The sequence below is a fragment of the Haplochromis burtoni genome, unplaced genomic scaffold (genome assembly GCF_018398535.1).
Source record: "Haplochromis burtoni strain Fernald_Lab_line unplaced genomic scaffold, NCSU_Asbu1 Contig_511, whole genome shotgun sequence".
Lineage (NCBI taxonomy): Eukaryota > Metazoa > Chordata > Actinopteri > Cichliformes > Cichlidae > Haplochromis > Haplochromis burtoni.
The window spans coordinates 336,116-350,186 of NW_024582872.1; the positions used below are offsets into that span (position 1 = coordinate 336,116).

At 43.2% G+C, this 14,071-nt stretch overlaps 1 protein-coding gene across 3 annotated transcripts in view; it reads right to left on the minus strand.

The window, feature by feature from the left end:
• prkag3b (protein kinase, AMP-activated, gamma 3b non-catalytic subunit) overlaps positions 1 to 14,065 on the minus strand; it is a 16,969-nt gene extending 2,904 nt beyond the window's left edge. Inside the window, exons 1-8 of one of the 3 annotated variants that reach the window (XM_005947371.3) lie at positions 10,055 to 14,065; positions 8,474 to 8,578; positions 8,294 to 8,375; positions 4,863 to 4,921; positions 4,590 to 4,635; positions 2,093 to 2,147; positions 1,619 to 1,745; positions 895 to 1,060 (exon numbers count right to left, since the gene is read on the minus strand). In XM_005947371.3, coding sequence (XP_005947433.1) covers positions 895 to 1,060; positions 1,619 to 1,745; positions 2,093 to 2,147; positions 4,590 to 4,635; positions 4,863 to 4,921; positions 8,294 to 8,375; positions 8,474 to 8,578; positions 10,055 to 10,141 — 727 coding nt within the window. In that variant the 5' untranslated portion in view covers positions 10,142 to 14,065. The other 2 variants (XM_005947372.2, XM_042214042.1) reach the window with 2 other exon arrangements.
• Between the last annotated feature and the right edge of the window lie 6 nt (positions 14,066 to 14,071).

A 14,071-nucleotide genomic window follows, 5' to 3' on the forward strand; every position in this document is an offset into this window, starting at 1 on the left:
TTGAACTCCTCCACTTGGGGCAGGAACTCATCCCCGACCCGGAGTGGGCACTCCACCCTTTTCCGGCTGAGAACCATGGCCTCAGATTTGGAGGTGCTGATCCCCATTCCCGCTGCGTCACACTCGGCGGCGAACCGCTCCAGTGCGAGCTGGAGGCCCTCACCCGATGAAGCCAATGGTCAATTCACTGAGTCTGAATTCACCGTGTTCAGGACCTCCATTGCCGAGGCTGCATTGAGCTGCAGCCACAAGGTGGCCACAACCCCTGAACCAAATGGTGGACACAGAGGTGAAGGGAGCCACCAGGCTGAAGGAGGAGTCCTCTCTGGCTTGGTTAGCCTGTGGAACTTTGAAGGCAGCTGAAAGGTACCAACAGGCCAAGAGGAACGTGGCTCAGGCAGTGGCTGAAGCTCAAACTCAAGTGTGGGAGGAGTTGTCCGGTGGTGGAAGGAATACTTTGAGGATCTCCTTAATCCCACTGACACATTTTCCGTGGAGGAAGCAGAGTCTGATACTTTTTTTTTTTTTCTTTCTCTTTTTGCAGAGTCTGATACTGATGCGGGGGACAACTCACCTATCTTCAGGAGCAAGGTCATTGAGGCAGTTAAACAACTCCTGGGGTGGATGAGGTTCGCCCTGAGTTCCTGAAGTGGAGATCAGGGGCAGTACCTCTGGACTGGCAGACTGGGGTGGTGGTTCCCATTTTTAAGAAGGGAGACTGGAGGGTGTGTTCCAACTATTGAAGGATCACACTCCATAGCCTCCCTGGGAAAGTCTATGTTAGGGTGCTGGAAAGGGGAGTCTGTCCATTAGTAGAACCTCGGATACAGGAGGAAGAATGCAGTTTTCAGCTTAAGTCTATCAATAGGAACAGTTAGCATGATATCAAACTACCTCGTTCATTGACCACAGGCAGAGCTGACACTCTTCTCTCCACAAAAAGGCTCAGAGCATCATAGACGGAAGCTGATTCCTGGATTGTTGCAATATGTTTAAAGGTACCAATCGGCACTTCACGGATTTGCCTTTGAAGAAACCTGGGTCTGGGAATCATAGATCCCTTAAGGGAAAAGACATAATAAAAGATAATATATTGTGATTTTGAGATTTTGCATTTCACTATTATTATTCTTAATATATAAAGTCTCAATATCATGAAATAATATAATGCATCAATTAAAATGGAAAAGTAGACATCTTCAAACAGTGATGACAGCCCTTTTTGTGAGCATATAGAGGGCATGCAGATGTATCCAGGCTCCGATTTGTATCATACGTTACACAAAGGAGCTACATGTTTCTACCTCTGTCTACTATGTGCCATGAGAAATCACTGCATCTCAAGACCAATGCTGTTCAAGAAAAACAAACATTATCAAGCACAGCAGTGGTCCAGAGTAATTTACCATGATTTTTTTTAACCATATCTGATGTATTTCTGGGCACCTGTAGCCCCTCAAAATTACAATTCATTTGGGAAAAAAGATAATGAAAAGAAGCCTTTCAAATACCAACATACAGGAAAATAAAGATTTCTTTTCTTTGAGCCAGGTCTTTTAACTGCAATTAAATTATGGGATTAAGTTAACGGTGTGCTGCACAAGAAGTGTCTCCTTACAAAAATGTGGAGAAACTTGAGTATGCGTTTGTGAGTGAGGATGTGGAGGACGTTTCCTGATGCTGGGTCAATAACTGGCAGCCGGTGGATCTTGTTCTTTAACAGGGAGTATATGGCATCAAACAAACTGAAAAGACAAACACGATTTGTGATTAGGGTTTTAAGAATTTCAGAATAAACAGGCTATCCATGGTAAATTTCCTACATCTGCTTATTATTTTATATGGCTTTCAAACAGCCCAGTTAAGCTCTTTTAACAAGCAGACCACAGCTCAGATTAGTTAGCTCCAGCAATGAACACTGGTCGGAAGTCAATAGATACCAAATTCCATAAATGTTGATATTTTGTACTTTGTTTGAAATTGTAGTTGTAAATCTGGTGTAATTTAAGCAAAAGAACTGTAGCCTTTAAAATGATAAAGTGTGACTACATTATGACTAAATTAAATAAATCAGTTTTAGGGCTGGCCTTACCTGGACTCCGGTGTAATGCTGATTAGTCTGTTAAATGAGTACTGGAGATAGATTTCTGCAAACAGAAAAAAACAAACAAACCACAAACTACTTGGAAACACAGCCTAAAGCTAATTTAAATGTTTAAAAAACAGCCATTCCCAAACTAAAGACCATTGTAGCCTATGAACATCATTTGTGGTGCAGCCAAACCTTTGATCAGAACCTGATCATTACACACGCCGAAGATCAAGTGTTTGCTTCTTGTGCTTCAGTTTTTTTATGCAACTAATTATTGTAAATAATGTCTCACTGCTCTTCCACACTACCTTCAGATCCCACCAGTGGGCCACAATGCAAGTTTTGGGAATAGTTGGTTTAAAAGAATTAGAATCCCATTTCCAAAAATGTTGGGATGCTGTCAGTAATGTGAATAAAAACAGAATGTAGTGATTAGCAAGTTATTTGAACTGTATATTTAACTTAAAATATAACAACTCAGAAACTGGGCAGCAGTCAGCAGGCTTACTTGTAGTTCCTAGGATTTAAAAGTAGAACGGGAGGCAAAGCCTTCAGGTTTAGAATAGAATAGAATAGAATAGAATAGAATAGAATAGCCCTTTATTGTCATTCTACATGTACAATGGAGTTATGGCTGCTCCATGCACAGTGCTTGTAACACTGTGCATGGAGCAGCAACATTATGAGGGACAGTGCTTGTTAACAGTAGAATGGCCGAGGGGAAAAGGCTGTTTGTGAGACTGACCACAGGCGCAGAACAGAGGGCAGTGCATCAAACAGGTGGTGGGCCGGATGAAAGGGATCACCTGTGATGGCCGTGGTTTTTCTGAGACAGATGATCTGTCGATGGCCTACGGGTGGTAGAGTTCAGCCAGTGATTTTCTGCGCTGTTTTAATTACCCTCTGTGCAGCCTTCCTGTTCTCATTAGTGGCCCCCATGTGCTGAACACCCAGGCAGTAGGAGAGCACGTTCTCCACTGAGGAGCGGTAGAAGGCCAGCACCAGCTTCCAGTCCAGGTTATTCTTCCTCAGGACACAGAGGAAGTGCAGCCATTGTTGAGCCTTCTTTAAAAGGGCAGAGACGCCCAGAAACCTGAATGTGGAGACTGATTCCACCCATTCTCCATTTATAATGAGAAGAGAGTGGACCTGTCTGTGCCCCCTGAAGTGCATTATGAGTTCTTTTGTTTTAAGGATGCCTGTGGACAAGGCTGGCACTGGTGGTCAGGAAAAGCTGCAGACAGCTCAAGCTCTGCCAGGTGGGGGGCACTCCTACAGGAAAAACCAAAGTCTGTCAGCCCGGTAGTAGGCGGACAGCTGCGGAAGAGGGCCTGGGCCGGCACCACTTGATCATGCAGGACTTAAGTCTATCAATAGGAACAACCTCCTGCCGACTTCCAAAGTCCAAAAAGGAAAGGCTTTCGGCCTGGTTGAATAACCCTGAACGGGCCGTCAAACAGAACAATAGGGTCGGGCAGGCAGTGGTGCACCAGGAATGGAAAACGAGTCTCTGGTGGGACGGAGAGACAGCATAGAGGTATTGAAACACGAAGCGGGAGGGGGGGGGGACTCGCAGGCATGAATTCCCCAGGATCCCGGAGCGGCTGGCCGAGGACCAGTTCAGCTGGAGAATCCCAGAGGTCTTCCCTAACGCAAACCTGTAAGAGAACCCCAGAGAGCGGCCTTGAGTGACTCGTGAAGCTGCTCGCACATCCCGTTGGTTTGCGGGTGGTATGCTGTGGTTTGGTGGACCTTGACCGCCAGGCTGTCAGCCATGGCAGACCGAAGCTCCAAAACGAACTGGGGGCCCCTGTCTGAGGTAACGTCAGTGGGGGGACTGAAACGCCAAATCAACAAAAATTCCCTGGCCACCACCGCCGCTGTCATGGATGCCATCCCTGTAAGGTCTATGTCAGGGCGTTTGAAAGGAGAGTTCATACATTAGTCAAACTTCAGATCCAGGAGGAACAATGCTGTTTTGTCCTGTTCACAGAACACTAGACCAGCAGGAATCCTCTTGAGGATATTCGAGTGTTTGTGTGAGCTTACCAATCCAGTCTACATCCAGGCAGGGGCACCCAAACTCCTACTTCAGTGCTATGCTGTTGGAATACTATGTAATGAGGTTACTGTCTTGTTAAAATAAGCAAGAACATCTAAGGGGGAGGAAAAACCAAAAACATCATCTGGATGGCAGCATGAGTATGTTGCTCCATGAGCTGTACTGTTGAGGATCAATCAATAATGTCTCTAATACGCATAGATGACCTCTAAATACAAGTTCAGTGTCTTTTTTGTGGAAGCAGTGATAAACAGTATAATGGGCACATTTCCAAGCCAATAAGAAAAGACTGATTCATTAAAAAAACATATTTAAAATATTTATAAACCACAGCATTCTGTTTTTATTTACATCCTGTTGAATGTCACAACTTTTTTGGAAAGCTGTTCTAAATTCTTATTCTTTCATGCTTGCGGACAGCATCGTTGAACAGACCTCTCCATGTCTCTATCTTGTGATCCTCAAGCTCATATATCTGAACCTGCAGACAAACCAAACATTTCAGATCCAATGTTTATGGCAACATCCGACATGATGGAGGATTTTTACTTATTTTTTTAATCAGTATGGTTTTTGTATTATAACATGATTTGAAAGCACAGGGTGAATGCATTTGACAAAAGCATCCATCCATCCATTTTCTTCTGCTAAAACACAAAGCAGCTAAATATATACAATAAATTTATAGTACTCAGAAACTCAGCTCACCAGAGGAGACTTATAGTATCGATGTAGTATGTTAATGAAGTCAGTGATGGTCAGCATACCTGGACAGAAACATATAGATTATGTTTAGCCTGAGTGACACTGGACGTATTGAACATGGATTCATCAGAAGTCAGTTATGATGCTAACTGACACACATCTGGAAGTTTCTTATTTAGGACAAGTGAGCATGAAATGCTGTCTACTTTCCTTACTAACTAAATCAACACCATCAGAGCTTAATAACTATTGACCGCGCCTCACGTCTCATGTAGTCAAGGTACTGGAAGACTAGTCTTGGATCTACTTGGATCTGACCTTTGATTTCAAGTGAATTTAATACCATCCAGCTGATGTTACTGATGCTGATGCTGCAGGAAGTGTCAGTAAGCCATCATGGATGACTGACTATGTAACTAGATATAAGGCAGCGAGATGGTCTCTCTGGTCTTACACATAAAATAGAAAGGAAAAGCTACATAACCTGTGTCTCTTATGGAATAGGATGTAGATGTAATAGTGGTATACAGGCACTACAGTGACCAGGTCAACAATGGGCTGACTGGGAAGACCAATAGAGAGGCTTTATAGAAGACGGAGGTGAGCTGGCTCTATTTTCTTGGAAAGCTGTGGTCCTTAAATCCTAAAATGTTGGATATCTTTAATCACCCATTTGTGGCCAACACAGTGTACCTCACGATGGTCTTCTGGAGGAGCAGCATCCGAGCTGGTGACACCAACCATAAAATGATCATGGAGGCTGGCTCTGTGGCTAGAAACTGGACACTTTTAAAGATATGTATTATATATCCACGTTCCTAGATGTTTTGCATATAATCTGCACCTGGCTGAACTGGCATAGTAACATACAATTATGAAATTATTTTTCTGTCGAGTCGTGTGCAAGGAAAACATAATCCAAGCAGATAATTTCATTTCACGACCGCATGTATTCAGTGCTGCTCAATACAATTTGTTAAACAAAGTTTGCCAAATTAATTATCAACAGTTATTGTTTACTGTGCAGCTGTGGAAACCCTGACACCTGTCACTGGTTATGCTGAAGAAACCAGTCAAAAGGCTTTTGACTCAAGCCAGCAGGATTTCACTGCGAGCACAAAGAGCTACCTGTAGGAGTGACACTGTAGCAGCGTGTGCAACGTAAACGCTCAGTGTGTGCGATGGTTTCTTTGTGCGCTAAGTTCTACCCCTGCAGGCTCTTGAATTTATGCCTGAGGAATTTAAATGAGTGGGTGGCACCTGTGCCCGGGAAATGAAATTATTTAGTGATGTTTGTTCCCATGAAACGTATAACAGAAAAAGTTTTTAGTCCTTGTCCTTGATTGTTGCAGCGGTCCACTTGTTATTAGCATTTCTTGGTTTCCCTGATGCAGACCTTGTTCAGTCCAATGGCAAGATGTTCTGATCTGAGCAATCATTTACTTTACTGGTGCTCTGCATGGGCTTCAACCCCTTAGCCCAGCTCATCATTAATAATAGATATTGATATAGAGTTAGGAGTGGAGTGACCATCAGCCGCCTCCTGCACACAGAAACAGGTCCTAAGCACCATATTCATAAAGGGGGGACCACAGCCAACACCACTCAAGTAGCAGATTGTGCACAGCTACCCCAGACACCATCTAACACACAGGGGCAGAATGTAAGATGCAAGCTGGAAAAGCATTTGCAGAGCGGCTTGGATTATAAAGAATTAATAAACCACTGAAGGTTGTATCGGGGGAGCTCAAGCTTCAATCGAGATTCATGTTACTCATGGTCAGTGCTACAGACAGATGATGTACAGGTGTGCAGAATTATTAGACAAATGAGTATTTTGTCCACATCATCCTCTTCATGCATGTTGTCTTACTCCAAGCTGTATAGGCTCGAAAGCCTACTACCAATTAAGCATATTAGGTGATGTGCATCTCTGTAATGAGAAGGGGTGTGGTCTAATGACATCAACACCCTATATCAGGTGTGCATAATTATTAGGCAACGTCCTTTCCTTTGGCAAAATGGGTCAAAAGAAGGACTTGACAGGCTCAGAAAAGTCAAAAATAGTGAGATATCTTGCAGAGGGATGCAGCAGTCTCAAAATTGCAAAGCTTCTGAAGCGTGATCATCGAACAATCAAGCGTTTCATTCAAAATAGTCAACAGGGTCGCAAGAAGCGTGTGGAAAAACCAAGGCGCAAAATAACTGCCCATGAACTGAGAAAAGTCAAGCGTGCAGCTGCCAAGATGCCACTTGCCACCAGTTTGGCCATATTTCAGAGCTGCAACATCACTGGAGTGCCCAAAAGCACAAGGTGTGCAATACTCAGAGACATGGCCAAGGTAAGAAAGGCTGAAAGACGACCACCACTGAACAAGACACACAAGCTGAAACGTCAAGACTGGGCCAAGAAATATCTCAAGACTGGTTTTTCTAAGGTTTTATGGACTGATGAAATGAGAGTGAGTCTTGATGGGCCAGATGGATGGGCCCGTGGCTGGATTGGTAAAGGGCAGAGAGCTCCAGTCCGACTCAGACGCCAGCAAGGTGGAGGTGGAGTACTGGTTTGGGCTGGTAAAAGAGCGTCCGACTCAGACGCCAGCAAGGTGGAGGTGGAGTACTGGTTTGGGCTGGTATCATCAAAGATGAGCTTGTGGGGCCTTTTCGGGTTGAGGATGGAGTCAAGCTCAACTCCCAGTCCTACTGCCAGTTTCTGGAAGACACCTTCTTCAAGCAGTGGTACAGGAAGAAGTCTGCATCCTTCAAGAAAAACATGATTTTCATGCAGGACAATGCTCCATCACACGCGTCCAAGTACTCCACAGCGTGGCTGGCAAGAAAGGGTATAAAAGAAGAAAAACTAATGACATGGCCTCCTTGTTCACCTGATCTGAACCCCATTGAGAACCTGTGGTCCATCATCAAATGTGAGATTTACAAGGAGGGAAAACAGTACACCTCTCTGAACAGTGTCTGGGAGGCTGTGGTTGCTGCTGCACGCAATGTTGATGGTGAACAGATCAAAACACTGACAGAATCCATGGATGGCAGGCTTTTGAGTGTCCTTGCAAAGAAAGGTGGCTATATTGGTCGCTGATTTGTTTTTGTTTTGTTTTTGAATGTCAGAAATGTATATTTGTGAATGTGGAGATGTTATATTGGTGTCACTGGTAAAAATAAATAATTGAAATGGGTATATATTTGTTTTTTGTTAAGTTGCCTAATAATTATGCACAGTAATAGTCACCTGCACACACAGATATCCCCTAAAATAGCTAAAACTAAAAACAAACTAAAAACTACTTCCACAAACATTCAGCTTTGATATTAATGAGTTTTTTGGGTTCATTGAGAACATGGTTGTTGTTCAATGATAAAATTATTCCTCAAAAATACAACTTGCCTAATAATTCTGCACTCCCTGTATGGCTCACCTACAAAACACTGAAGCTTGCTGTCCCACAGCGGCGCTGCCCTCACACCATTAGCCACCAGAGCAAAGAAAGCCTTCTTCACCTGCCAAACAGACACCCAGTCACTGAAACCATGAACATGTTTTGTAACTGTGGCTTGTTTTACTGGCAGAATAAGAGGATGTGTTGTGAACATTCGACCTGCAGTGTTGTGTCAAAGATGACCAGTTTGGAGCTGGTTGGGATGGCATCGTAGCAGGAGTGACTCTTCATGAAGTTCATGTAAATGAATGTGTCAGTCTGGACCTGTGGAGAAGAGCAGGTGTTGCTTATGCCACAGACAAATAAGAAATATAATATACACTGCTGTTAAAAATGTTGGTTTCATGTTGGGTATTTATATGAGGGTTTTTATTTTTTTATAAGGGCATCATAATGTTTTCACAAAAAAAGATTATATGTTCTTCAAGCTTGGGTCTAACAGTGTTTTGAGAGTTTGAGGATGCTGACAGCATCTGCAGTCTCCTGGACAGAGACGTCTGATGTGATGTTTGGACCACCTTTTACATTTACTCTGGTTATTTCTTTGGCCCCTGGTAAGTTTTGATTTGCTCGTGCTCCATCTTTCCTTGATCTTACCGGTAGCTGGGACAGCTCCATCTACAATCCCAATTTTAAAAAAAAAATACAAAAAAAAAAAAAAAATACAAAAGAAAAAAAAGGGCAACAGGGCAAATTTACCACCGTGTAGCAATATTTGAAAATAGCAACTGTGCAGTTTCAATACTTGTAAAGTGACCAGAAACAGTGGATCAAGTATGCAGCAGAATAAATATTATGGGGAATTCAGCAAACACAAGCCACATCTCCCCGATTTCTTTCTCGTTTTCAGGACATATGTATGTCACAGGTACCAGGCAACCTGGTGAACCCTAAAGCTTCAAGTCATCGCTATTTCAGTTAGGTGTCTGTACCCGACTGTCCACTGCTTCAGATTACACCTGGAATTTAGTTGTGTAAACAAGGTTGCACATTATTTTATAAAGTAATTATCAGAATCAGAATACGTTATTAATCCCTAAGGAAACTGTGTGGTTACAGTAAGAATCTGAACTAATTAAATAATACAGTACGTTACAAAGTTACAAAACATAAGAAATAGCTCTAATATATACAAATGGCTATCCAGAATACTACAGAGGTTCAATATATTGACATTTGACTCTAAACCTCAAACTGTAAAACTCACTGTAAAGGACAGCCACAGGCAGGAATGATTTCCTGTGTCGTTCAGTGGTGCATTATGGGTAGTATGTCAGTGAAGGCGCTCCTGTGACTGGCCGGCACATCGTGGAGTGGGTGGGAGGTATTGTCCAGCATTGTCCTTATCACCGTATCCTTAACATCTGCCTCTCAGACACCACCTTAAGGGAGTCCAGCTCCATCCCCACATTGCTGGCCTTAGGATCAGTTTATTGAGTCTGCTGGCATCTGCGGCCCTCAACCTGCTGCCCCAGCATGCAACAGCAGAGGATCGCACTGGCCACAACAGACAGACAATCCTGAGTGTTGTCTGACAGATGTTAAAAGACCTCAGTTGACGACTCTGACCCTTCCTGTAGACTGCAGTAGTGTTTTTAACCCAGTCCAGTTCATTATCTATGTGTAATCTGAGGTCATATAAAAGTAGCTCCAGTGTTTTTTCTTAGCAACTTTTCAAAGTCACGTAGAACAAACAGCAGCACACGAGGTGCGAGGTGGAGGGTGAGGACAGTGTCTTACCTCTGCCAGAGGTTCCATAGCCTGCAGACAACAGCAATAAGAGGTCTGCACACGTAGAATCACACTGACCCACAAAACCCTGGGCATCAAAATGACAGACAGCAGCACTGTGACGGACTGTCTACCTGGAGGAGCTGTGAGACTTTGCTGCCAAGTCAGATAAAGAGGTGTTGAAAGAGTCCAGACATGGTGAGAAGGACGGAAAACTGGACAAACTGAGAGGGAGACAAATTGCTCTGTGAAGCTTGAGACAGCTGGGACAGAATGTCTGGGAAAGACTGAAGTCTAAATCTGGACTGAAGTGTGAGAGTGGCATTTAGAGGGACAGAGGAAGAGTGGGTGGAGACAGGGGGGGTATTGCCTTATTAACATTTGTAGCAGAGCAGAGGACGCTCATCCCGGTCACTTCATCTTCTGAAAGTGGAAACTAAACACAGATTTAATAAGCAGTTTGTATGTACGAGATGTCTGCATATCCAATAATCCATCCTCTCCTCCACCTCTGGCTCCATGAAAACAGCCAAAGTGCCAACATTTATACTGGTTCTTGAGTGCAGACTCGCGAACCGGTGGGTGATACAGCAATGACAACATCCAGCTACGGTAGCAACCAGCGCACTTCAGCACATTCGTTAGCTTCAATGTCATGAACTATTTGTGTGTTTTTAAGATTCACTATCAGATCATCAGACATGTTTTAACAGTAGACATAACTTCTCTGTCCAAAGTGTCATTTTTACTCTTAAAGAATTTTACATTACTTTTAGTTTTGTTTCCAATTCTTGTGAAACAGCTGCTAGTGATATTAGCTAATATGTGTCTTGATGCTCAATCATCCAGGTAAGTAAATCCCAGAGGCTGATTCTGCTAATCTTGACTTGGATGAGCAGAATCAACCTTCATTAGCTAATATTACTTTGATTTTAAGTGTGGAAATGTTCATATTTTAGCTTACATTTTTAATAACCAACTTTGATGTAGGGCTTTTAATGAGGTGCATTTAACTTCTCCCAGGATAGCTGAACTTTATATTTCTGTGTTACAGGAAAAAAGAAGTGCTCAGTACAGCTTTAAGACTTTGCTGGTACTACTGTGGGAGACATTCAAAGTTTACTGGGCCAGTAACTATTTATAAATCTAGTAAACCATCTCCTACTTTGCACCGTAGTCAGTTTACATGCAGCCTCTAACATCACTAAACACATAGTCAACATTCACATTTTTAAAGAAAAGATTTAAACTTTGCCAAAAACCCCTTTGAAACCTGAAACCATGTGTTCTCTCTTAATTTACAAAACATAACAAAATAAACGCTGCAGTTTGTTGACTAAAAATGAAGAAACTGTTGGCAAACGCACACAGATTCACCACTTCTTCTCAGGTGTTAACACAGCTCAAACATGTAGATCATTCTCTGAATCCAGTTTACATTGTAATTCAGATTCACAGCCAGCTTGTACAACGTCGTGCTAATAATAACTGCAGGTGTCCAAACAGGCTGTGCTGCTGGTTACAGGAGACCTCACATATTAATAGTTTACAGCTATTTACAGAGTCCTTTTAAAATGTTGTTGGAGTATCACAGTTGCAAAGAAAAGTTGTCAGCGCCCTGAAAACGCATAGAAGCTGCAGTGATTGGACAGAAGAACAAACACAATGTGATTAAACTAAAAAACAGCAAATCTGTAAAATCTATGTCTGCAAAAAGTGAATAAAGGTGAGCATCAGAACACATCTGTGGAGAGATGCTCAAACTTAACCACGTTAAATGAGATGAGCCATTTCTTTTTAAATGCCAGAATCCCACCGTTGGTAATTTATGTTTGAATAGAGTTGATCTGAAGTGGGTCAAAACTCGTGACAACCCAGAAGGTGAGCTGAAATAATTTCACTGGGTGGTGGCATAATCCATTCTCATAAACCACTTAGAAAAATACATAGCATAGCATTGGAGTGCTATGACTTCTTAGAGCAGAACGAACGAAAAAATTTATATATTATATAAAAATCATCATTGCAGATCAGTCAATGCCAGTAACAGTAACACTGATTCTTACTCATATTTATGTAGTTTTCCTTGTTTTTTCATTATTAGTTCTTTTACGCAGTGACTAAAAAAGACACTTCCACTTGATGTGCTAGTATAATATAGTGAAGTCAGGGCACTTGCAGTGCAGTAGTTCTCCTGTAGAAGAGCGCAGTCCGAGGAACAGCAACGATACTGCACAGGCCTCTGGTAGAGAGGCCTGAAGGATAAAGATCGCCCCAGGGTGAGAAGGGAATTATATACATGTCTATGTTTGATCCTGAAATCCTGACAGATTTCTTTATTACTAATGTCTCAGTACATTTTTCTATTCACCTTTTCTTGAGTTACATGAAGCGTGACAGTTCCATATGCTGAACGACAGCCCACAAGCATTGACTGACTGATTGTCACTAGTAATGAAACACGTACATGCATCTACCGTTCACTATAAAGCGCCTTAAGGCGACTGCTGTTGTGATTTGGCGCTATATAAATAAAATTGAATTGAATGCAGTGAAACAGGCCCCCTTCCGACCGTAAATACAGGCACAAACATGATGTTGGTAAAACAGGTCGGAGAGGTAGGATGGTAAGAAAAACAATGAAATACACAATACATGAGGGGAGAGGAGGGAAAAAAACTCCACCCAGACTGAGCTCCTCAGAGGAGAGCAGTTTGGGAACAAAACCCTCAATGAACCACATGAGTCTTCACACCTTACAACATAAAAAACAGGTGACTTGCGATGGGTGGGGTTTGGGAGAGAGGCGACGTATACAACAGCCATCCGGTCCTGCAGCCGGACCCTGGCCCTGGACACAGACCCGCCTGACTGCATCAGGTGGAAGTTCGAAGCCGTTGGAGGGGGGAGGTTATTGTATATCTGCCTGAGTACACGTGTATGCATGCGTGTATCCTGTATCCAACTCGAGAGAGTTCCCTTTTACCTAGTATTAAGCAAAAGTCAACAATCCCCCAGCCAACACAGGTGACCTTGAGGAAGTAGGAGGATAGGGCAGAGTCACACACCGTCTTTAATCTGGAAGGACTTGTTGTTCCAGCTTCGGCCCTGGAGCTTCCAGCTGGTGAGGGGAGGCCGTGTGAAGATGCATCCCAATTCTGCAGTTGATCTACTCTCCATCACTGATCCCAGGTCTATTGATTTCCCATTGCAGAGTCGCGAGCTTCTCCATGATTTTATCTATAGTGCGTTCAATAAGCAGTCTTAGTACTCACTGCATCAGTCATGCCGGTCAACCTTTTTGGGCAGCTGTAACCGCTTTCATTAGTCGTAGATAAGCCAGGGCTATGCCAGCTCCAATCAGCAGGAACCCCGTTATCAGGGTTCCAAATAGGTAGATGTCTTCAACGTCCTCCATCGAGTGTTGCCAGGCACAAGACCCGCCACCCCCCAGCCGTCCATTGTGTATGCAGCAGCCAACATTCCTGCAGGACATTCAGGCTCCCCCGGTCTTCTCGGTGAGAAGAAGATGTCAGTCGCGTTAAGAGACTAGTTGATCAAATCCAGAATTTCTTGATTTTAGAGAACAAGACGGAGCGAGTCGCTGAGTTAGACCAGACAAAAGAAGCCAAACAGGAAAGAAGGGAGGGAGGGAGAGAGGAAGATGTGACCGCCTCCGTCGAGAGCCAAGCCTTTATTGTTAGTATGGTATATTGAGATGATATGCAGTGCCCTTTGACCTCCAAACATGGTGTGTATAATGGCTTCCACAGAGTTCAGTTTTGGTCTCAGGCTATATTCTCCCAGTATTTCACAGGCGTCTATTGTTATTCAGCAAACTTTTAATGTTCAACATACTTTTTCTTTAGCAATGGAGTCTTGCATGGCGAGCGTGCATACAGGCCATGGTGTGCATCTCTTATTGCATCACTCACTCACTTGGACACTAGAAGGGGGAATTATGTTAAAATGCTCTTCATAGACTACAGCTCTGCATTTAACACCATAATTCCCTCCACACTCACC